Raw genomic sequence first — 23,082 nt, forward strand, 5'->3', positions numbered from 1 at the left:
CCCTTGTCCTCCCTTGTGTCTTCCCGTGTTCCCCCCGTCTCCCCTGATGACTCCCCCTCCTGTTCCCCCCGTGTCCCCTCCATGCCCCCCTTCGTGTCCCCACCTCGCGTTCCTCATTACACCCCCTCTGTGTCCCCCATCCTCCCATGTCCCCCCCGTGTCCCCCCATTACTCCCCCTCCGTGCCCCCCCTCTGTGTCCCCCCGTCCACCCATGTCCCCGCTTGTGTCCCCCCTTACTCTCCCTCCGTGTTCCCCCCATGTCCCCCCGTGTCCCCCCCATGTCCCCCCGTGTCCCCATGTCCCCCCGTGTCCCCCCATTACTCCCCCTCCGTGTCCCCCCATGTCTCCCCGTGTCCCCCGTGTCCCCTCACTACTCCCCCTCCGTGTCCCCCTGTCCCCCCCTGTCCCCCCATGTCCCTCCGTGTCCTCCCCGTGTCCCCCCATGTCCCTCCGTGTCCCCCCTGTCCCCCCGTGTCCCCCCCGTGTCCCCCCATTACTCCCCCTCCGTGTCCCCCCGTGTCCCCCCATTACTCCCCCTCCGTGTCCCCCCTGTCCCCCCGTGTCCCCCCCATGTCCCTCCGTGTCCTCCCCGTGTCCCCCCATGTCCCTCCGTGTCCCCCCGTCCCCCCGTGTCCCCCCCGTGTCCCCCCATTACTCCCCCTCCGTGTCCCCCCGTGTCCCCCCATTACTCCCCCTCCGTGTCCCCCCTGTCCCCCCGTGTCCCCCCCATGTCCCTCCGTGTCCTCCCCGTGTCCCCCCATGTCCCTCCGTGTCCCCCCTGTCCCCCCCTGTCCCCCCGTGTCCCCCCCATGTCCCCCCCGTGTCCCCCCATTACTCCCCCTCCGTGTCCCCCCGTGTCCCCCCGTGTCCCCCCCGTGTCCCCCCCGTGTCCCCCCGTGTCCCCCCCGTGTCCCCCCGTGTCCCCCCCATGTCCCCCCCGTGTCCCCCCATTACTCCCCCTCCGTGTCCCCCCATGTCCCCCCCGTGTCCCCCCCCGTGTCCCCCCCGTGTCCCCCCATGTCCCCCCGTGTCCCCCCATTACTCCCCCTCCGTGTCCCCCCATGTCCCCCCGTGTCCCCTCCGTGTCCCCCCGTGTCCCCCCCGTGTCCCCCCCGTGTCCCCCCGTGTCCTCCCGTGTCCCCCCCGTGTCCCCGGCCGGTGCCGCTCCTCCAGCGCTGCGGTTCCCGCGCTGTCCGCCAGGGGGCAGCGCCGCCCCGCCTCGCCCCTCACGGCAGCGCCGTCTCCGTGACCGGAACGGGCGGGGCCGGGCCCGGGTGAGCGGGGCCGGGGCCGGGGCCGGGGCCGGGCGGGGGTCCCTGCGGACCCGGGCGGGGGTCCCGGCGCGGCCCACGCGGGTCCCCATTCCCTGCGGCCAGCGCTGAGGCGCCGGTGCGGGCGGGCCCGGCCGGTGACCGCTGCGTCCCACCCCCGGCAGGCATGTGGTCCGTGCTGTGGGCGGCCGTGCGCTCCAAGGCCCCGTACGTCACCTTCCCGGTGGCCTTCGTGGTGGGGCTGGTGGGCTCGCAGCTGGAGTGGTTCCTGCGCGGAGACCCCCCGCCCACGGCCCAGGAGGAGAAGAGCATCTCGGAGCAGCGGGAGGACCGCAAGCTGCAGGAGATCGCGGGCGAGGACCTGACCAAGGTGGTGAGCCTGAAGGACAAGCTGGAGTTCGCCCCTCGGGCCGTGCTCAACAGGAACCGCCCCGAAAAGAGTTAATAAAGGGTGATTTGGGCAAAGGCAGTGCCCTGGAGCGGCTACTGGGGACTCCCCTGACACCTGCACTGCTTCCACCAGTCTCCCTCCTGTACCTGCTGCTCCTCACCCTCCCGGGCCCTTCGGAGGGTCAGGTTTGCCCACCCTATGGATTTGCTCAAGGTACCCAGAGCTCGGTGGCAGAGCGGACAAGGAGCCCTGTGTGGAGATGAAGCGAGTCTGAAACTCCTCAGCTCTCACCAGGCCTGGCTCCTGAACCACAAAACACTCTCGGCCTGGTTCCATCTGTGTCTCCTCAGGTTTGATTTCTTCTATAGTGTGAAGATAGAAGAAGTTTAGACCTGAGTGCCATGGGATGGGGTCAGGCTGACTGCCAGTGACAGGAAGAACTGCTGACCTGCTTCCAGATCCCCTGTGGCTCTTGATGAACCCCAGCACAGCCCCACGCCACAATGCCATTCCAGCAGCCATGGAGCTCTCTGGGGACCCCCTCCCTGCATCATCCCTCCCAGCAACGGTGACAGGGGGAGGTGAAAGTCTTGCTCCTGCCCCATCGTGGTGCTCTGAACGTGGCGATGTGTCGAGAACGGGGAGATCTCTGCCCTCTGCACAATAAACTTCTGTCAGTCCTCGGGCCTCTGTGTCATCTGCATCAGCACAGCCCCAGCCCTGTCTCAGAGCATGTCTCTGCTCCCTGTATGTTCAAGAAGCAGCTCCTGCAGTGGGACAAATGCCATTGCTGTCCCTCGCTGGGCACTGACCTCCAGGCCTGGCAGCAGGGTGGTGGGCAAGGAAGGAGGGGGAGGCACTGAATTCCCAGCCCGTGCTGTGGCTGTGCCTCCCTCCCAACTCCCCCAGCTGCGTCATCTGCTTCCCTTTGACCTCTTCATCTTGAGGAGAAGGGCTGTGACAACATAGGGTGGGGTCCCAAGGGACAGGGGTCCCACTGCGGTGCTGAGCAGGGAGAGGCTAGCAGCAAGCGCTAGGGCCAGTGGCCAGTGTCCCCTGCAGGCTCAGGCATTGCTGGCACAGCAGGGACAACCCCAGAGCTGCCTGAGCAGGGCCAGGGCCGGGGTTATCGCTGCCTCCCGGCTTGTTTTTTCCCGTGGTGCCTGAGCAAGGCCCCGGCTCTGCCCCGGGCCGGCCTTCCCCTCCCGGGGACGATAAATCTGCCGGGCCCGGTGCGAGTGCCGAGGTCAGCAGCCAGTCAGCATTCACACCGCGCCGTCCTGCGCCCCCGGCCGGGGCCATTCCTGCCCTGCTGACAGCTTTACTGCCGTGCTCCCGGCTCTGTTTGCCTCCCGAGCTGCAGTCCTCGGCTGGATCGCTGCCCTCGGCCGGGCTCACGGCCCGGCACCGCCGGGAATGCTCCAACCTTTGCTGCGAGGGCAGCTGAGCCTGGGGGAGAAGGTGCAGGAGGAGCCTGGGTGTGATGTAGAGCCAGTCCCAACCTGTCCCACTGCCACCTCCTTCACTTAGGCTCACAGTGCCACCACCTTGTCACCCTGGCAGGCTGGCACTGTCCCCTGAAGTAGCCCCTTCCCTTCATCTCCTGCTTTCCCAGCCTGGCTGTGGGGTGATGGCTGTTCCCTATTGTGGTGCTGGGGTGGGAATGGTCCCGTTCCTTCTCCCAGCTGGGACTAGCTCGGAAGCTGTCTCTGAAATGCCTTTGTTCACCCCGCGCCGGAGCGGCTCCCCCGGCTGTTTATAGCCCATTGATCCTCTTGTTCCCAGGGCCGGCTGGGCACAATCGGGCTTTGGGGGGGCCTTGCTGCCCCATTTCCTGCCCCGGGCCCATGCAGTGTCGATGGGGGAGGCTGCTGCAGCACAGTGCCAGAGTGATGCCCTGAGGAAGGACTGAGCCCTGACGGTGACAGCTTGGGCATTGATGGGACCTGGCTGGCAGCCCCTGCCCTGCTCCCACCCCCTGCCTGTGGCACTTCCAGCTGTTTTCCGTGTGTCTGGGGACTCCTGTCCATCCGCCGGCATTGCTGCAGGTCTGTGGATTCCCGCAGGCGCTGGGACAGGGGTGAAGCTGCTTCCCAGACCCGTCGCCTTTCTCCTAAGCCCTCGGTGCTGTACACCCACCCTTCCTCCCATTGAATCCCAACAATGTGCTGCTTGGGAAGTGCCGGCGGGACAAGAATAGGAGCGGACAGCTCTCAGGGCTGGGGCGAGCAGCCACGGCAGCTCACGAAGAGCGAGAGGAAGCTTTGCTGAATAAACCATTATAGTAAGCCCCTGCCCTACCGAGCCTGCGCTCAGCCTCTCATGTGCAAATGCTCGGTCTGGTCCAGGGGGTTTGTGATCCAGCTGTTCCCAGCACAGCACAGCTGGGTGCTGCTGTGGGAGCCCTGCCTGCAGCGACCCTCTCCCCCAGCAAGGAGTCCCACGCCTGGCCAGGAGGCCAGTGTTGGGTGTGAGAGCAGCCTCCAAGGCTTGTCCAGCTTGAGGGATGTCCCTGCACCCGGGGCTGGCTGTGACTGCACGGTGCCATGGATCTGGCAGCCACAAGTGCTCCCTGTCCCAGCCCAGCCCGTGATGGCTCTGCCCCAGCTTCACGGGGGGTCAGGCTGACTGCAGTGCTCTTGGCATGGCCCGAGGGCAGCTGCAGCTTGCCAACGGACCCTCTGCCCTGCTCCCAGGATCCATCGTGAACAGCTCATGAGAGGAGCAGGTGGTGGTTTCCAGAGGCAGGATGCTGGGGGCGAGCTGTGCCCCAGCTCACTGGGGTAGCTCAGAGGACCGGGACAGCTGCTGTGTGGGGGGGACAGTGAGATCCCCCTGGCCATCCGGCACACCTGGGTGGCTGCCGTGGATGTCCGGTTAGATCAGAACGGGGATGCTCCAGCTGTGCAGGGCTGGGGATGAGGTGACCCTGCGCTGGCACAGGGATGGGCCCAAGGCCATCTGGGCCCTTCCTGCAAGGCCGGGAGTGATGATGCTTTGGGAGGAGAGGAGCAGGGTGGAAGCTGGTGGGGAGAGCAGGGCCTGCAGGGATTGACACTCTGGTGTCCCATCTTGGTGCAGCGCAGTGACCCCAGGATGGCCTGGACCTGCCCATAGTGGGGTGACCCCGGAACACCCGGACCTTCCCACAGCATGGTGTCCCCACAGCCCCGGGACATGGCGGGTGCTCACCCCAGCTGCGCTGGAGAGCAAACAGAACATCCCCTCAGCGTGTCCCCCACAGCCCCTGGGGACTTCTGCTCCCTCCCAGCTAAGGCTTTTCCCAGGCTCTGGTTTTGCCCTTTTCCTGAGAGCAGCCAAGTCTTTCCCAGACTCCACGTATCGCTTCCTGCTATGGCTCCCTCCATGCTGTGTCTGGTGGCTCCTTCTGTGGCCAGCAAAAGCCCTGAAGTGCCGTGGGAGAGGAGCAGCTCTGCTCTACACCAAGTCACGTCCCTTGAGCCGTGGCTGGGGACAGCTACAATGCAACATGTTCCCATTCAGCACTGGGTCTTCCTGCAGGTACAGCTCAGGGTTGATTCCCCATTCCCAGCACCCCAGGACCACTGTGGGTCCTTGTTTTTAGGCCACATCGACCTTCCCATGCCACAAAAAGCCGCTGGCTCTGCAGGCAGCAGCCTCCGCTTGCCCAGTGTTGCATCAGGATGATGCCTTGTGCTGCTGGCAGGGTTAGGACCCACCCCAGGGTGGGCACAGGGTGCCAAGCACCGCAGTCCTGGTGCCTCCATGTGAGGAAACAGCCAGGGGTGAGTGACAATGTCAGGATGCAGCTATTGAGCGTGTTTCCTCCGCCTGTGGTTCTCACACAGGGCCGCATTGTCTGCCATGCCCGCGCGTGGAGGGCTAAATATAACCCCGGGGAGGAAGGGAGCTCCGTGGGGTTTGCTTTTCCTTTGCTGTGCACTGTTGGCAGCGACTGGAAAGGGCAGGATTATTTCTGGTTTGGGGTTGCCCCAATGGTGGGTGCTGTGGGCATAGAGTGTTGGGGTCCTGACTGCTCCCACTCCCCCTGAGGACACACCCAGGCATTGACAGGGCCCTGTGGGCAAGTGTGGCCATGCTGTGGCCTTGCCTGGCACCCCTCTGCCCAGCTTTCTGCCCTTCCTCCCCCTCATTTTGCTCCCACCTCGGCTCTCCTGAGTGGGTCAGATTTAGACACTCACTGTTTGCTGTATGCTGGGGAAGCTTAAAAATAAACTTCTTGGTTCTTGGCCAGCATCTCAGGCAGAGCCTTTCAGGCAGGACGGCCCTCTGTCCCAGGCCATGGCAGAGCTGAGCAGGGAGTGGCCAGCATGGACTGGGAGGAGGGCAGAAACCTCCCTGCAGAGGAGCCCCAGGGCTCCTGGGGACTGTGATTGGTGTTAAACCAACACCCCCAGCAGGAACTGGGGTTCTGGGGACTGTGTGCTCCCTCCACGACTGGCAGAGCTGTCTCAAAGTGTTTCCTAACTCTGGGGGTGCCCATGGAGAGCTCCTCAACGCAGCCCTCAGGCTCCCTGTGCCAACATGGGGCTCAGCATCATCGTCTAGGGCTGGGTGTCAGGGGAGCGAGTGCCATTCCCACAAAGGACCGGAGGGGCCTGTTTACTCAGGAGGGAGTGCGGAGGTGTGAGAAAGGCCCTGCGTGTCCGTCCAGCCACTATCTGTCCCTGGGCTGTGCCAAAGGGCTCTGCCGGGCCAGCCTGGGCTCTTATCAGCTCCAAACTTTTATTTGCCTAAGGGCTGCCCACCCACCTTCTGAGGGGCTGCTGCCAACCCCAGCCCTGCTGCTGCCCCCTCCCCAGCCTGGCCCGCAGGTGAGCCCCTTGCTGTTGTTGTTGGCAGCGCGTCCCGGCGGCGTGGGGTCACTGCAGCTGCCCCGAGCCACTTTGTCACAACACAGGAACAATAGTAGGACATGGAGCTGTGTTTGTGCAGCACCCGGGCACCGTGTCCAGGCAAGGGGGGTCTCGGCCGTCTTGTTTTCCACCTTGCAGGGTCGCTAGGAAAAGCGTGATGCTCCCCCAGTGCCAACAAAAATAGGAGTCCAGGAGAGTGGAGGTGACCCGGGGACAATGAGGTGGGTAAACATGGTGCGGCTGCTCCATTCTCCTTCACTTGGACATTTCCTTCTGGCCCAGCACGCTGAGCTGCTCCCCCCAGAGCTGCAGGGCTCTGCTGATACCTGGGGAGCACTGGGATGTGGCCTCCCATTACCCTGGGCATCCTGGGAGGTCCCAGCTGGGCAACAGTTGGGAGCAGGGCAGGGTCCCTCCAGAGACAGTTGGGAGCAGGGCAGGGTTCTTCCACAGTGGATCTACCCCTCCAGGAGGGCACAGGGAAGAGCTGGGAGCTGGTGGTGTGCACCCCAGACGCCCACCCCGGGAGGTTTCACCCCCCTCATCCCCAGCAGGGAGGAAGCTAAGGGTGGGTTCGGCCGCCAGCCCAAGGGCAGCACAGCCGGGTGCCTCCCTCCTCATTTCCTCCAGTGGCCGATGACAGCGATACTGCCCCGTATCACCCATATTTCATTTTCTCCAGGGTATTTTTAGCCTGTCCCACCCTCACTGGGGAGGCCCTCGACAGAGAGAAGGCTCTGCTCTGGCCTGACTGGAGAACTAAACAACAGCCCCAGCTACATTGTGTGCCTTTATCTGCAGCTCATTTCCACCTATTATGCAGCCATGAGCAGCTCCATGGCTTCTTCTGGGTTTATCTGCAGTGAAGGGAGAGGGGCTGAGCTCTGCTTTGGACTACCATGAGCCTGGGATGTGACAGCTCTGTCAAAACCCTGAGCTGAGACTGGGCTCAAGGGGACAAGAGGCCAAAGCACACAGGTTTCAGTGTGTGAGTGACACCCCCAGCACAACTGGGTGTCCACTTTCCCCTCCACCCCAGACCCTTCACTCCCACAGGACAGCATTTCTCCCTCCCTCAGCCCCAAACCCTCACCTGTCCTCCCAGAGGAAGCTGGAGGCTGCAGGAAGCACAGTCACACCACCTTCACCTTTTCTCATTCATCCAACTTTATTCAACAAGATGCAACACAGAGTCTGCCAGGGGAAGGGAAACAGTGCTGAGAGCAGTGCCCACATCCCACACTCACACCTGGGTCACACAGGACCTGCAGCCCCTTGGTCATAGTAGGACAATCCCCTCTCACAGCATCAGTGGGCTGGGGAAGTCGGGGTGACAGCTCCCGTGACAACAGGTGGTTCTTCCATCCCCCCTGGCCCCTCAGCCCACAGCAGGAGATGACTAGTGCAAAGTAATAAAAATCCAATAACCCCCAAACTAACAGGTGCTGGGCTGATTCCTCCCTAAACCCCACAGGGCTCCAAGGCACATGACCAGGCTGGACACGGCTCCCCAAAGTCCCTGCAAACTGCACCTTTAAGGCAGAAAGCTCCGTGCTCAGGCCAGGAGGTTAAAAATAACTTAAAGGCACACATCCCATGGGAAAGAGCCCAGGGCCGGGAGGGGAGGAACTCGCACTCCTGGGTCACCCACAGTGACCCTGCAGCCATTGGGATTTGCTGGTCACAGCAGAGCTGGCTTAACCCCTCTGTGTCCCATGGGGAGGGGGCAGCTCCTGCAGCAAACCCTGGGCAGGTGCCAGGGCCACTGGAATGGGATGGGGCTGGTGGCCAGGATCTGTCAACGCTGCCCCAGCCCAGCTTTTCCCGGCAGTCACCAGCTCAGCCTGCTCTGTGTGGAGGCTGGAGACAAGCAGCTTCCCATGGCTGCGCTCCTGGCTCTGGGGTCCGGCCGAGCCACAGCTCCCAATGGCCAGCAGCCTCCAGCCATGGCCTCGGGGACAGCCTGTTCCACAGCGTTGCTCCAGGGCTTTCTCTTTCCCATGGCAAGGCACACAGGACACGGCATCTCAGGGAACTTTGCGCAGTTTCCTTCCTTGCAGGGTCTGTGGGGAAAACTGGAGAGAGCGGAGGCTGCGCTCCACGGCCGCACTCCCGAGCATCCCATCCCAGGACAGGCAGGTCTCTGGAGCCTCCAGAGGGAAACGTGCATGGCACAGCACCAGGCAGGAGGCAGCTGCCTGCCCACAGCCAGCACCTTTGCAGGCACGAGGGACCAAGGAAGGTCCCCCTGCCAGCCGGGGCCAGCCCGGCACTACACGTATTGCTTTTTGGAGGCTGAGCTCCCGGGCCGGCTGCCTGGCTTCTCCTCTGGGGCAGAGGCTTCAGCAGGCTGGGGGGCGTGGGGGTCCGACAGGGGCCTGCCACTGGCCAGGGCCAGGTTCTCCTCATTGCGGTAGTTGGCCCAGTTCTGCTCGCTGGAGAGCTTGTTGTAGGTCAGGTAGGAGGGTGCGTGGCTCTCGGCCATGGGCAGGAAGGGGTAGTGCTTGGGTGCGTAGGGACTCGAGACCATGTCATCCACAAAGGTGTCCTGGCTCGGTCCAGCTGGCCCCGACGCCTTCTTGATGTTGCTAAGCAGGTTCTTGCAGCAGAGGTGGAAGAGCTCCAGGAGGTTCAGGGTTAAGGAGATCAGGCCCATCACTAGCATGAAGATGATGAAGATGCTCTTCTCAGTGGGGCGGGAAATGAAGCAGTCCACCTGGTGGGGGCAGGGGTCCCTCTTGCACACATAGCGGGGCACCATGGAGAAGCCATACAGGTACCACTGGCCCACGAGGAAACCGGCCTCAAAGATGCTCTTGCAGATCACGCTGATGATGTACGTCCACATCAGCGCCCCTCGGATCTTGAGCCGCCCACTCTCTGTCATGTAGATCTTGGATATCTTCTTCTCCACGTCTGCCAGGGCCTGCTCGATCTTTGGGTCCTTGCTGTGGTTAGCCCGAAGCTCACTCTCCTGCTTCTTCAGCTTCTCCTCCTTCCGGGAGAGATAGACAAAGTGGCCCAGGTAAATCAGGGTCGGAGTGCTGACAAAGAGGAACTGGAGCACCCAGTAGCGGATGTGGGAGATGGGGAAGGCTTTGTCATAGCAGACATTGGTGCAGCCCGGCTGCTTGGTGTTACACACGAAATCCGACTGCTCGTCCCCCCACACAGACTCCCCGGCCAAGCCCAGGATGAGGATGCGGAAGATGAAGAGCACAGTGAGCCAGATCTTCCCGATCACAGTCGAGTGCTCCTGGACTTGGTCCAGCAGTTTTTGCAGGAAATCCCAGTCACTCATCTTCTAGGAACCCTTTGCCTCTGCCAGCAGAGAGAAGAGAGCAGCCACATCAATTCCCTGTTTCCATGCTGGGGAGAACAGGGCAGATGTGACCAACTAAACCCCGTGCTTTCTCAGGATATAGCTGCTCTGAAGAGTGTCCCAGCAAACCCACCAAGGACCATCCCACTTCTGAGGGAGGGAGGGTTCCAGTTAGCATTTAGGAGCCCCAGAAGGCTCCTCCTACACAGCCTTGCCCTGTGCAGGAACATGGGGCTAAGAGAGAAGAAGCATCACAGGGATTCTCCCCTCCCAGCAGCACCCACAGCTCGTGGCTGTCCTGGCTGCTCCGGGGAGAGCCCACAACCAGGGGCTGTTTTGGGGCTTCCCAGGGAGCTCAGGGTCATAGCACCTGGAGAGGAGGCACGCTGGGGGCTCACAAATTTCCCAAAAAGCAGAGAGCAGGATGGTCCAGAGGGGAAGCACAACCCCTTGGGGTACAGCTGCCACCCCGATGCCTATTCAGGGCTCACTCCAAACTGAACGGATAGCCCCCCCACCAGCTCCCTTGCTGCAGATAGACCCCAGCCCCAGCACCCTCCCCTCACCAGAGGACCCCCGGCACCGCTCGCCACCCTGCTGCCACTCCGGGGAGCCAAGGCCGCAGCCCGCGGGCGCTCAGCTCGGCTGTGAGGGAGGGAGAGGGCAGCCGCAGCCCCGGCTCCTCATTAACCGCTGCTAATTAAGCACAGAAGTGCCAGCTGTGCCGTTAAAGGAACACTCCCCCCCGGCAGCGGTGGGACGAGGGGGTGTCCTGTCCCCAGCACGGTGTCCCCCAGCGGTCCCGGTGCCCCAGCGGTCCCGGGTGCCCGCACTCACCTCCGCCGCACCGGGCACGTCCCGCCGGGCTCGGGCCGCGCTGAGTGTGAGGGATCGGACGGGGTGTCTCCGGTTGTACGGGGCCCGGGGAAGTCGGGGGAGGAGTACGGGCAGGAAACAGGGGGCCGTGTCCGTACTCCTCCCCGGGGATGTTCCGTCCCTGCCCGCCCCGGCCGGACCGCGGCTGCGGCGCCCGTGGTTTGCCCCCGAGGGTCCGTGCGGCGCGGCGGGCGCTGGGTGGTGCTGGAGCCCCACCGGAACCCGGCTGCGGTCCCGCATCCCGCCGATTCCCGGAATGAACCCCACCGGTGCCTGGCCCCCATCCCGCAGGTTCCCGGGCTGAGCCCCACCGGAACCCACCGGTCGCGATCCCGCATCCCACCGGTTCTCGGGATGAGCCCCACCGGAGCCCGGCCGGGAACCCCACCGCGGGTTCCAGACGGAGCTTTGCTGTCGGGGGTCTCAGCACACCCCACACGCTCGTGGGGCTGTGAAACGCGGGCGGGCTGAGCGGAGCTGGGAACAGTGGGCCCTGCGCTAGCGCTGCTTAAGGAGAGATTAAATGGAAATCATTTCTATTTATTGTAATATTTATCAAGGTTTAGTAAATAATTGATACTCATCCCTCCTTGATTTCCTTGGGGGTCAGCAAGCGGTTCTGCTGAATTAAAGTTTAACGATGCGTGACAAGCCAGGAGAGGCGGAACGGGCAGACGTGAGCTTGGCCGTGGGCTTGACCAATGCCCAGCTCAGGTGGATGAGCTCAGGTGGCTGCGGACTCCTGGGGAACGTCTGCAAATCCATGTCTTCTGCCCTCACCAGTCCCCCAGTTTCCAGCATGCAGAGGAGATCCTGGTGTCTCTGAACATGACATTTATTGGCTATTTGGATCAGTAGCTCACGCCTTGTGTGATGTGCATCTGAGGTGAGTGGGGGCACAGAGGCACCAAGGGAAGCAGCAGAGCCAGCAAAGGCATTTGGACAGGACATGGCTCGGTGCTAGTGTGAGCCACGGGGGAGAAGCTACCCTGACCCTGGTTTAGCAAACTGGGCAAACTGGGCCAGCAGAGCAGTTGCCAACAGACCGGAGCCCTGCTCCTCTGTCATTACTTTGAGTACATGAAGAGAGCTCTCACCACGGAGCCCAGAATTCCTTTGGTTTCTTGGTACAAAAGAAAGCAGTGTTCGGGACTGTGCATGTGTGAGGCACACTGAGCTGGGAGCACTGGTTCTGCACTGGGTGACACCAGCCCTGGCTGGGCACCAACTGGTGCCCTCACTCCCAGCAGAGCTGCAGGGCCCAAGAGAAGCTGCTGGGCGTGGAGGATCTGTGTGCTGCTGTGATGTCCGTGCTTGTGGCACCACCGCCTGCAGAGCTCCAGGGCTGCCCTTGCCTTACCTGGGTCTGCTTAGGTACACATGGGTCTCTCTCCAGGGACATTATTTTGTGGGGTTTTATTCATTTTTCACATGGGTTGACTCTTGAGGGTTCAGGGACTTGGCAGGCTGGAAAAGCCAAGTCGAGGGGAATGTGAACCGGCTGGGATGGGCGAGCTCACAGCTCTTCTCTGTGGGAAGAACAGACACCCTCAGGCATGGCCACAGGCAGCCAGCACCCACCTGTCACCAAGCCTGTCCACCCATGGTCCCAAGCAGGAGAGTTCCCATGGATGTATCCCCCTCCCCTTACAGCCATCAAGGTCCTGGCTGAACAGTCTGGTGGTGGCATCACTGGTGGTCCAGCTCTGGTGCCAACCATCCCTGGCACATGCCAGGACACTTCTTCCCCCCACCACCCTTCCCAGCACCCCTCAGACAGCAGTCAGGGCTGTCACACACCTAGGCTGGGACTTGTTGTCCTTCTCCTCCGACTTGACGTGGCAGTGGCAGGTGGAGGCCTTGCTGTAGCTGACAGAGCGCTTGGTGGATTTCTTCCACTTCCTTGCCCTCTGGACAACTCGCTTGAAGATGAGGTAGAAGATCTCACAGACGGTGAGGATGATGCAGATGGAGGAGGCTCCGACCATGAAATAGGTGAAGACCCTTTTCTCAGTTGGCCGAGCGATATAGCAGTCCACAGTGTTGGGACAGGGATCCACGTTGGTGCACTTGACCAGCCGTGGCAAATCAAAGCTGTCCCACATTTTGTGGAGGAGGTAGAGGAACAGGATCTCTATGATAAGCTTGAAGAAGAGGCTGAGCAGGTAGGTCCACCACAGCCCGCCGTGCTTCTTGCCCGTGTTGCTGTAGAGCTTGGGGCAATTCTCCCCATTCTTCTCCCTGTTCTTCTTCTCGCGGTCCTCCCGGTAGGCCACGTGCATGATGACCAGGAGGGAAGGACAAGTGACAAAGATGAGCTGCAGGGCCCAGAGGCGGATGTGGGAGATGGGAAAGAAGTGGTCATAGCACACATTGGTGCAGCCCGGCTGCCGCGTGTTGCAGTCAAAGTCCTTCTGCTCGTCGCCCCACACACGCTCGGCCGCCACCACATAGACCAGCACACGGAAGACAAAGACCACGGAGAGCCAGATGCGGCTGAAGGCTGTGGAGTACTTGTTGACCCCGCTGAGCAGCCCCTGCAGCGTTTTCCAATCCATGGCAGCCAAGGGAGTCCAGAGTCACCTGACCTGGAGAGGCAGAAGGAGCAGTGGGTGAGGAGCAATGGGAGACACCACTGGGGCCGCACATCTCTCACTGCACTAAATCCCATTGACCTCTGAACACTCTCCCCCACCACGTTACACTCATTTGGGATAGGGGTTCTTCACCCCTGCAGACAGTACAGCCCATCCTCACACAGTCCTGGGGACAGAGGTGACTCAATCTCTCTGTACTTCTGATAGAGCCTTTGCTGTAAGGGTTGAGCCACTCGGCCAAGTCCCTGCCACCAGCTCCCTGCCTGATTGTGCATGTTGGTGCAAACTGGCAGCAAGATCTGCTGGAGCAGGCCAGGATCAACAGCCAAAGGGGAAATGGCTGCTCCTGCAATGCTGAGGTGCTGGGACATGCCAGGGTCTGGTTTTCTGTCTCACAGGTGATGCCTGAGGCAGCCCAAGCACAGGTGAGAGCGGGGCTGCAGAAAGTGAGAGTCCGTGTGTGTCACAGTCCGTGTGTGTCACAGTCCGTGTGTGTCACCGGCAAGTCACCCTGGCCAGTGCTCCGCTCCCGGCAGCAATGCTGGAGGTCCCGACGGTCAAACCGGCTCCGCAGCTCAGCCTGGGGCTGCCCTGTGTGAGGAGGGTGACATGCTAAGCCTAACCCGGAGCTTTACTGCACCTGGATTTACAAACCCAGGTGGTTTTTACAACCCTCTGGGCTGTGAATGTGTCTGCCCTGACAAAGAGATTCACACAATGCTGGGTCACTCCCACTTTTAAGGAATTGCCGCTGCCTGTTGCCCGCCCAGCGCTTTCCGAGACGTACCTGGAGGAGGCTCAGGCTCCTTCCCTGCTCACCGGGGGCTGTGGGGTGGGAAATGTCCAGCACAGGACATGGCTGGGATGTGATGGCAAACTGGTGATCAGGGTCCTCTCACCCAGTGCACTGCGGTGTCCCAGGGCTGCAGGGACAGAACAGAATCTGGAGTACTGCCTGGAGCCCATGGAGCTGTCTGGGAGCCCGTCTTTGGCTGGGGCCACCCTGCAGCAAGCCCCGAACCTGTGGCTGTGCTCCCACACTTCTGGCCCAGGGACACACCAGGAAGGGTGACTGAGCCGAGTGGCCCCAGGCTGGGGTCCCCGGCAGCGTGTGCCGAGTGCCAGGGCCGTGCCTCTGCCGATGCCCACACACCTTCCCCCACTACCCTGTCTGAAACCAGAACTTCCTCCCTGGCAAACCCTTGGTCGGGAGTCTGGGTGGGGGACAATCACTGTGTTCCCACCCAACCCTTGGATTTAAAATTGGGAGAGGGGAGCTGCTGTTCTGCCCCCGAAAGCTGGCGCTGATGGAACCTGCAGCCTCTGCATGCCCCCAGAGCCTGTGCCCCCTTGCCAGCCTGCCAATTCACCCATGCCCCCATCCCTGGTGCCAGTGAGACCACCCAGCACTCACCTGCCCATAACCTACCTGCCCAGCACCCGTATGCCCGGTTCAGCCCAGCGCTGGCCCCAGTCATGGACCCGCAGCGGGGCAGGAAGGGGACGCGATCTCCGTGCCAAGCTCTGTGCCAATCCCCGTGCTGGGGGATGTGTGCAGCACCGTGTGAGTCCCACAGGCCCCCCCAGTGCTGGTTGGCAGCCAGACCGAGCAGGGCAGCGCTCAGGTGTGCTCAGCTGTGCCGGCAGTGCCGGTTTGCCTCCCGCAGAGCCCGGCACCCTTGCCAGCCCCCAGGATGCCAAACCCCTGCGTCACAGCTGGGTCCTGCCCCATGTGGGCGCAGGGCGTTGGACCTGACAGCACCCGGCTCCCACCTGGGGTGCAAACTCAGCAGAACCACTTTTCCTGGGGGGTCTCTGCCTCTTTTGGTCCCTGGGGAGGGTGGTGGGACCGAGGAGCAAGGTCTGGGGTGGCCATTGCTGCTCCTCGGGGTGCCATACCGTGCCATCCCCCTGCATCACCCCATGGGATGGGGACCCTGGCATGGCCTGTCAGGTCCTGACGTGGCACTGTGTGATGTTGGGATCCCCACCTTTGACCCCAGAGTCACAGCAGCCCCAGGTCCCACCTGCACCCCAATAACACCTTAACACAGGTCCCACCTGCACCCTGTTACACCATGGGGCTGTCCCCCCTCAACCAGCAGCTCCCTGGCAGCCCCCCAGTACCCTGTGCCCCAGGCAGTACCTGTCCAGGTGGGAAAGGGCTGGAGGAAGGTGTCTGGATCCAGGTGCCTCTCGGAGCAGGGAAGCTCCTTCCCAGCCGCAGCCCTCCTGCACGCCCAGGGTTTGTCTGAGGCGCTGAGTGTGCGAGAGGAGGGGAAGGTGGTTGGTTCACTTCCCAGTAACTGGGTGAGTCTGGCAAACAGCTCCCGGAGAGGTTCTTGTCTGCACACATGCACACACACGCTTGGCTTGAACAACAAAGGCAGGTCAAATCTGGCAGGGAGATCAGCGGAGACGGATTCCTCCACAGGAAACACCAGCAGCTCCTTCCAGGTGATGTCCCATCCCCTGCAGGGATGGTCTGGGCACTGCAGACTCGGCAGCAAGAGCAGAGATCTCGTCCCCCAGCTGTGGGCCCACCAGCAGCCATTGCTCAGAGCCCCAGATTACGCAATTGTAACCCACTTTTAAAATGATTTTGCCTTAGTAATAGTTTTGCAACAGCTCATCGGTATCTCCAACCTACAGGAACTTGCAGCCACCGCCCTGGCGGGGCCGGTGTGGCCAGATGGGACCTTTCCCACAGAGCAGGGTGGCAGCGGGGTCCCCATGCAGTGGGACCCTGCCCTGCTGCTGCCTCACGCCGCACCCCCATGGGACCTGGGACGTGTCCCTAAGGGGGTGTCCCTCTCCCCAGAGCACCGGTGGCTCCCAGGAGGCTGAGTCAGCCGCATCCCACCGTCTGCCCCATGGATCAGCCCCAACAGATGCCTGTGCCGACCTAGCCGGGCAGGAATGTGCTTCCCTTCGCCTGCGGCTCACGAGGTCTCTTGAGTGCCTCGAGGCTTCCCTGGAATCCTCCGGCACACCCTGGGGCCGGTCAGCCGTGCTCCGAGCCTCACACGGCACCTCGCCAGGGCCACCCCTCCCATGGGGACACGTCTGAAGAGCCCCGGGGTGCTTGGTGCCCGGAGAGATTTGCTCCCTGCTCTCCTGGCAGACAAGGAGCCACTTGCCAGAGGCGTTTTGGCTCCAGGAGGTCAAATGAAGCCAGTGAGGGTTTGCCAGGCTGGAGACACACAGGAATGGGAGCGCAGGAGACCCAAAGCAAACCCTGGTGGGAGCCTGGGGGTGCAGGGCGGGGTGAGCCTGGAAGAGGGGGCAGACACGGGCACCCCCATCCCAGATGAGAGCCAAGCAGGGGCTCCGGAGCCTTCCCTCACCCGGAGCTGCCCGGATCAGGAATCTGAGCTATGTTGTTGCAGAGAGCTGGTGTGGCAGGAGCTCGGCAGGAATCTGGGGGCTGTGGCCTGTGAGATGAAAAACCCTGGAGAGAGGGAAGTTGACGAGAAGCACCGGCAGCTCTGGTTCCTTGCAGAGGCAGCTGCTCCCTGCCCCACGGCCAAACCCCGTGAGGGCCAGGTGAGGAGTGGGGCCGGATCACCCCTGGGCAGCCTCTTGCCTGCAGTTTTGGAATTTCAGGAGCGGCCATGTGGCCACGGTGAGAAAGTTCAGGTGCTTTTGGCACGGGCAGAAGATTTCCCTCAGGCTGCTGGGTGGGGAGTGGAAACACCCTGCGCTTTGCAGTGTTTTGAAATGCTGAGATGGGCGTTTGGGTAACGTAAATCCATCGAAGGGCTCATCCCTGCACCCCCTCTACTGTCCGTCTGCCAGTGTGGGCACAGGGACAAGGTGCCAGCATGGTTCTGCAGACCTCAGCACCTGGGAGCCTCCAGGGATATGCCCAGGGCACGTCACGCTGCTGCCACCCTGCTCTGACACGGCAGGGTGACAGGTGAAAGGCCTCGGTGCCAGATGTGAGCACCGGAACACCCAGTGACTTAGAGAGGCCCAACCTTGGCTCCTCCATAAAGGAAAAACCCAAACAGTGGAGCAGGCGGGCGCCAAACCAGCAGGGAAACATCAAAGTCCCTTTAAAAGGGTCTTAAACAGGGCATGGCAGGATTGTGCCTGCCAACAGCTGTCTCCCTCCAGGGCCACATCCCCAGGGATGAGACTCCCCCGCAAGAGCAGGGGCACAGGAGTCATGGGATCCTGGGAGCCAGCAGCCGGGGCTGGACATAAATCAGGGAGTTTCGCCTCAATTCCCAGCAAACAGGCGGGTTTTGGCCAGGGAAGAAAAAAGCCCAAGCTGGGAAGGCCAAGCTACCCCTGACCTGTGCACGCAATCCCCTCCACATCCCTGCCTGGGCTGGAGTTAGTGGTGGGTTTCTTTAAAATCCCCTCACCCCAAGATTTAGGAGGTCCTCTGGGACCCCGCAAGCAAATACAGGGAACTTCCTGTGTGATGATGCAAAATCTGGGAAATATTCAGCTTTTATTGTGGCACAACCCCTGGTTTGCTGACACTGGTACTGCCTCTGTGTCCTAGGAGGTGTCCCAGCATCCAGCCCCCTGTTTTTGCAGCACCAGTGGGGGGAACACATCAAAAGAAGCAGCCGAACGCTCCTGTTTTTCCGGCCAACTGCTGCCTATCCCAAGCCTGGATGGTGCAAGACACCCAGAGCTCTGCAATGTTTGCTCCGAGCGTGACAGAACGGCACAACAACATCCAGCAACTGGATCTTCAGGTGTCTCGCAATGGGCAGCAGCTCCAGCTGTGCTTTGATGTGCAGAAGTGGGACAGGGTGGTTTTTCTGGGGCTCATCTCTGTCCCGATTAGCGCCTGCAGAGGGGAACACCTCGGGGTTTCACTCAGCAGCCTGGAGCAGGAGCGGCCAACCTTGCTGGAAAACAAACAGCCCAGCCCATGCTCTTTCAATCGGGGCAATGGCTCGCACACAAAGAACAGCTTGTGTCCTCTGACATTACAGGCTTCATAAAGAAAACTTTCAGGTGGATAATCCAGCAACAGGAGTGGACGGAAGGAAGGCAGTGCCAGCACAGCTTCCCCTAAGAAGTGGAAAAAAATCTGTCTGTATTTCACCTTCTGCCTCTCTGTCCCCAAAGATCCCCAAACTCACTGGTGTCAGCACAAGGAGCTGCTGTGTGCTCAGACAGTTCTGTGCCGGTGGCCGGGATCTCCCCAGGGCTTCTCCACCATCCTCACCCTCATCAGTGGCTGGTTCATTCCCTGCCCTCCCACCCAGCAGTGCTGTAGCCCTGCCTGCTCTTGGCTTCCCTTCAGCCCTGCCTGTCCTCGGCATCCCCCTGGCCACAGCGGCCCCTCTGCCTCCCCTTCCAGCACATCCAGCTGGTCCTCTCCCCAGGATGGGCGGTGGGAAGCTCAGTTTTGCCCACAGAGGGTCTCAGCTGGCTCACTGCAATGATCTGTCACTGAGAATGGCCTCAGCCACAAATGACACAGCGATGGTGTTCCTTCGCCCCCTGTGCCACTTCCTTTGGGACAGAGCCAGGGAGCGCTGGCACCGTGGCTGCTCATGGAAAAAACAATTATCACACCCTCTAAGTAAAGGAAAACCAGTAACAGATTGTGCTGCATGTTCAATGTTAATGTTACTTGTGAGTGCATTTGCCATGAAATTATTGTTAATTATTCATGCCAGCTAATGCTCAGCTCCCTTTGAAGGCCTCGGAAGTGGCAGCACTGTCCATGCAACGGCTGAACGCGAAGTATTACAACAATAAATGAGATCAGATTTTGCCATTTAATGTTATTGTTTAATCAGTGGTTGGGTGTTTTTCCTGTCCTGTGTTTGGCTGTTTTGCTCAGGTGTTTTCCCCCGGCCAGGCAGGATGATCCAGCAGCCCACAGCGGGCGCTGCCTGCCCGGCCAGATCCTCATGCCTGCACTTTGCCGCGGTGGCTGCGGCACCAGGGACCTGCTCTTGTCCCCACTCAACTAATGAATGTTATTAATGACGATTGCATCAGTCTGAGGTGGCCCTCTCACCCACTGAGTGGCTGAGGTAGGGTGATACATAGGAAGAGGGGTTTCCTGGGGGATCAGGGTGTCTGTCCTGGCTGGTACAGGCTCAGAGTCTGGGCACCACTGTCAGTTCACAGCTGCCCCGGAGCTGCTGGTCCCTGTCACTCCCAGGAACAACATGTGTCCTACAGCCCCTGCTTTACCCCAAATTCAGCAGGATGATGTAAAGTGCCTTTCCCGGGACAGGAGAAGCAGAGACCCCTCAGGCACAGCCCAGCTCCAGGGTGCTGCCACTCTCAGCGCTCCTGCATTGGGGCACAGAGGAGGAAGAGCAGGATGGAGATGTAGGCCAGGTGAGCGGCTCCTGCTTTCTCCTGGGCAGCTCTAGGAACGAGCCTCATCCTTGGACAGCGTGCTGGGGCAGGAGGCCGTGAGTGGGATGGCGGCCGTGGGGGGTTTGTAGTCCACCCCATGGAACACCTGCCCGCCCGTGCCCACGGGGTCAGCGCAGGAGACGGGGCAGTCGTGGCTGTGCCGCCGGCTGTCCCCCCCGCCGGCCTCCAGGTGCTCGCGGCACCGCTTCCCGATCAGGTAGGCGACCTCGATGAGGCTCAGCACAATGCAGACACAGGCGGTGACCACCATGAAGAGGGTGAAGATGTTCTTCTCAGTGGGCCGGGAGATGAAGCAGTCCACCACGTTGGGGCAGGGCGGCAGCTCGCACTTCACCACCCGGGGCAGGGTGTAGTTCTTGTACAAGTGGTAGAAGACGTAGAGGAAGACCATGTCCACGCCGGCCTTGAAGATGAGGCTGAACAGGTACGTCCACCAGAGTCCGCCCCGCTTCTTGCCGGGGTTGGGGTAGATGCGGCGATAGTTGTCCCCGCTGGCCTCACGGAGCCTCTGCTCCTTGGCCTCCCGGTATGCCACATGCATGAGGACCAGGAAGGACGGACACGTCACCAGGATGAGCTGCAGGGCCCAGAGGCGGATGTGGGAGATGGGGAAGAAGTGGTCGAAGCAGACGTTGGTGCAGCCCGGCTGCCGCGTGTTGCAATCAAAGTCCTTGTGGTCATCGCTCCAGACCCGCTCGGCCGCCACCAGGTAGACCAGCAGGCGGAAGATGAAGACGAGGGAGAGCCAGATGCGGCCAAAGGCTGTGGAGTACTGGTTGATGCCTCTGAGGAGCTTCTCGAACGACCCCCAGTTCATGGCTCCCTGATCCCATTAGCCGGCCTGGGAAGAGAGAACATACTGTGACATTGAAGAAGCAGTAAGAGGTCCCCATCAGAGCCCCTGTGTGCCTCCTAGGACCATCTCTGACCCGTGCTGGCACGCGGGGACACACTGACACGTGCCCCAGCACAGACCTGGTCCGGGTGATGCATCTCCTCCAAGCACCGTCCCCCACTCTGCGAACACGGGGACCCGGCGACGCTTGGGGCTTCCGCCACAGCCACAGCATCCTCCAGCCACCACCAGGTCCAGCCCACGGCTCGGCCCCCATCCCGCCCCAGCTCCCGCCTCGTTGCCCAGGTATTTGTTATTAATTTTCCTTACGTTGCCAGCCTGGCCCAGGCGGACAACAAATAGGAGCAGCCGGGGCGTGACTCACCCGGCTGCGCTGCCGCGTCCTCTCCCATCACTGGAACCTGCCGTCACCTCCGTGCTCCCCCGGGCAGTGCAGGAGGAGCCCTGTGCCACTGCTCCGTGTCCCCACGCCGTGCCCACGCACCGGGGAGCCCACGGCAGGGCAGAGGCTGGGCTGGGGGGCTGCACAGCCCCTGCGATGCCGAGGAGCTGCCGTGGGGCCCGGCAGCCAAAACAACCAATTTTCACCAGCCCCACGCTCCTGCATGGCCGAATTGACCCCGGCTCGCATCGTGCCAGATCAAACACACCCCACGCGCCGTGGAGCTGCAGCGAGCAGGACTCCCAGGGCTGCGTTTGGCACTGGCTCTCCTTAAATATTTTACCTACCAGTGAAATAACAAGATTCCCCCTCGCCGGGGGGGCTCTCGGGGGTAAACACATCCCCTGCTCTGCACAGCCCATCCAGTGCACCCACCTGCAGGACTGGAGTGACCACGGACGCTCCCGATTCTCGTCCCTCCCGTGGGAGCCGGCGGCTCCCGTCTTACGGTGGATCCCTGGAGGAACATGCAAACCTCAGATTCCTCCTTCCCTGTGCACTCCTCCGGCAGCAGCCCAGGCCGTGCCCACCTCCCTGGTGTCAGACGCACTTCCCCAGCGCCCTCCCCACCTCCCCAGGGCCGGGGGTCGCGGCAGAGGAGGGTCCCCAGGCCGCTCACCTGCGGCTGTCCCTCGGCGGCGCTGCTGCGGGTCGGCGCCTGCCCAGGGCAGGAACGCAGCGCCCGGTGCAAGAGACAGCACATGAGTCACCCCCGCGCTCCTGGGAGCGAGGAGGAGATTCCCGGGGGAAGGGATGAGGCTCCAGGCAGATCCCCACGTGTCCCATGGAATGCCAGATTTCCCGAGGCGAAGGGCGGCCCCGCAGCGCTGCCGTGCGGGGTAGGGCTGAGCCGGCTGCTCCGCCGTGGGGAAGGGTGGGAGCTCAGGGCTGTCTGCCCTCAGCTGCTGCTGTCCAGCACAACCCGGGGTCCCTCCATGCCTTCCCTGCACCCATCCCCTTTGCTCCAAAGTGGCCGAAGCCCTGGGAGCCCCCGCCCACGGCACCGGGGGCCTCTCAGCCGAACACCGCCCTTTATAATCCTTTTTTATTGAAACTTTGCACCATGGCAGTAATTTAGCAGAGCCTTTATCCCTCACTACACTCTGATGAATGGGTGGCAGCTGATTATTTCACTGGCATATAATTAACTGCTTACCTGTGCTCCCCTCACCTCCAAGCTGCACAAGTCTCTTTCCCATCACTCCTCCTTGATACCAGAATCTGGAGCCCTCCCAAGATGAGCTCCCAGCTCAGAGAACTCTCTCCTTAAGGTCTGACCCCCATCTCAGAGCTCTGGGGCACAGGGATGGGGGGCAGAGGAGAGGGGGTCCGAGGAGAAGGTGCGGGGTGCAGGAGTTCACGTACGGCTGGAGTCATTTGAGGAGCAAACACACGTTTCATTTGCAATTCTGCTGGGGTTTAAAAAAAAATGTAGAGAAACAAATCTAAACAGCTGTAAAGTAAATTACCAGTGTTTGCGGATGGCTCCAGGGAAGAGTTCTGCAGTTTGAAATCAAACAAGCCCATTTTTATTTTTTTTAACATGCCTGTGTAGTGGCTGTGCCGGGAAGGGGGTTCCCAGGGGCTGTGTCCCCCCACGGGCAGGCAGGGAGGGCCCAGAGCAGCACCCATCCACCAGCACCCAGTGGTGGATGGGGGGACCTTCTGCCCCAGGTACCCCTAATTTTGTGGGTGTCAGAAGTGGCTCTTTGTGCTTTTCTGGGTTAAAATCTCCTCTTTAAAAAAAAAAATCCTCTCTTTTGGGGAGCTGCCAGGTGTGATGGGCAGTTTCTGCTCTGGGTAGAGCCCCCTCCAGCCCTCCACAGGTGAGTCCCCAGCGCAGGGGACACAAAGGTGTATTAATGGCAGCACTTTATCTTCCAGGAACAAGCCCCATTAGTACATTTTCACTACAACATGAAATATTAATAACACTTTGCATTTATATAGCGTCATTCATCCCGCAGTCACCAGCCAAGCCGCTGACATGAATCAAACACCGCAGCAGCTCCGGAGGAGACAGGTAAACGGGATTAGACCCATTTTCCTGCTGCACACACTGAGGCACAGGCTTCTCTCCAGGTCACTGATGACACTG

General features: G+C 61.4%; 4 protein-coding genes across 14 annotated transcripts; 1 reads left to right on the plus strand and 3 right to left on the minus strand.

The window, feature by feature from the left end:
* Window positions 1-1,185: 1,185 nt before the first annotated feature.
* Window positions 1,186-2,343, plus strand: SMIM12 (small integral membrane protein 12). The gene is made up of 2 exons (XM_048327369.1): window positions 1,186-1,275; window positions 1,437-2,343. The coding sequence occupies exon 2, from the start codon at window positions 1,439-1,441 to the stop codon at window positions 1,715-1,717; it is 279 nt and encodes a 92-aa protein (XP_048183326.1). The 5' UTR covers window positions 1,186-1,275; window positions 1,437-1,438; the 3' UTR covers window positions 1,718-2,343.
* A 5,313-nt stretch (window positions 2,344-7,656) lies between these two features.
* On the minus strand, window positions 7,657-11,146 carry GJA4 (gap junction protein alpha 4). Of its 2 annotated transcripts, none has more exons than XM_048327326.1 (2): window positions 10,682-11,146; window positions 7,657-9,843 (listed from the first exon to the last, which is right to left on the minus strand). In XM_048327326.1, the coding sequence occupies exon 2, from the start codon at window positions 9,821-9,823 to the stop codon at window positions 8,795-8,797; it is 1,029 nt and encodes a 342-aa protein (XP_048183283.1). In that variant the 5' UTR covers window positions 9,824-9,843; window positions 10,682-11,146; the 3' UTR covers window positions 7,657-8,794. The 2 variants fall into 2 exon arrangements, with proteins under 2 accessions (XP_048183283.1, XP_048183284.1); XM_048327327.1 differs by having other exon boundaries at window positions 7,657-9,891.
* Window positions 11,147-11,244: 98 nt separating this feature from the next.
* LOC125337503 (gap junction beta-3 protein-like) lies at window positions 11,245-16,235 on the minus strand. 7 transcript variants are annotated; one of them, XM_048327331.1, is made up of 4 exons: window positions 15,464-16,234; window positions 14,747-14,858; window positions 14,105-14,240; window positions 11,245-13,308 (listed from the first exon to the last, which is right to left on the minus strand). In XM_048327331.1, exon 4 carries the CDS (start codon window positions 13,276-13,278, stop codon window positions 12,493-12,495), a length of 786 nt encoding a protein of 261 aa, XP_048183288.1. In that variant the 5' UTR covers window positions 13,279-13,308; window positions 14,105-14,240; window positions 14,747-14,858; window positions 15,464-16,234; the 3' UTR covers window positions 11,245-12,492. The 7 variants fall into 7 exon arrangements, with proteins under 7 accessions (XP_048183288.1, XP_048183287.1, XP_048183291.1 ...); XM_048327330.1 differs by lacking the exon at window positions 15,464-16,234 and adding an exon at window positions 13,828-13,908 and having other exon boundaries at window positions 14,747-15,449; XM_048327334.1 differs by lacking the exon at window positions 15,464-16,234 and having other exon boundaries at window positions 11,245-12,249; window positions 12,521-13,308; window positions 14,747-15,447.
* A 2,816-nt stretch (window positions 16,236-19,051) lies between these two features.
* Window positions 19,052-21,714, minus strand: LOC125337553 (gap junction beta-5 protein-like). Of its 4 annotated transcripts, XM_048327396.1 has the most exons (3): window positions 21,604-21,714; window positions 21,360-21,441; window positions 19,052-20,527 (listed from the first exon to the last, which is right to left on the minus strand). In XM_048327396.1, the coding sequence occupies exon 3, from the start codon at window positions 20,501-20,503 to the stop codon at window positions 19,676-19,678; it is 828 nt and encodes a 275-aa protein (XP_048183353.1). In that variant the 5' UTR covers window positions 20,504-20,527; window positions 21,360-21,441; window positions 21,604-21,714; the 3' UTR covers window positions 19,052-19,675. The 4 variants fall into 4 exon arrangements, with proteins under 4 accessions (XP_048183353.1, XP_048183355.1, XP_048183354.1 ...); XM_048327398.1 differs by lacking the exon at window positions 21,360-21,441 and having other exon boundaries at window positions 21,604-21,708; XM_048327397.1 differs by lacking the exon at window positions 21,604-21,714 and having other exon boundaries at window positions 21,360-21,597.
* Window positions 21,715-23,082: the final 1,368 nt, after the last annotated feature.

Source organism: Corvus hawaiiensis, chromosome 23 (genome assembly GCF_020740725.1).
Source record: "Corvus hawaiiensis isolate bCorHaw1 chromosome 23, bCorHaw1.pri.cur, whole genome shotgun sequence".
In the NCBI taxonomy this organism is placed as follows: domain Eukaryota; kingdom Metazoa; phylum Chordata; class Aves; order Passeriformes; family Corvidae; genus Corvus; species Corvus hawaiiensis.

Bases quoted from the DNA above. Each gene is read 5' to 3' on its own strand.
- LOC125337503 (XM_048327333.1), bottom strand. From the start codon at position 13,278: ATGGATTGGAAAACGCTGCAGGGGCTGCTCAGCGGGGTCAACAAGTAC.
- GJA4 (XM_048327326.1), bottom strand. From the start codon at position 9,823: ATGAGTGACTGGGATTTCCTGCAAAAACTGCTGGACCAAGTCCAGGAG.
- LOC125337553 (XM_048327396.1), bottom strand. From the start codon at position 20,503: ATGAACTGGGGGTCGTTCGAGAAGCTCCTCAGAGGCATCAACCAGTAC.
- SMIM12 (XM_048327369.1), top strand. From the start codon at position 1,439: ATGTGGTCCGTGCTGTGGGCGGCCGTGCGCTCCAAGGCCCCGTACGTC.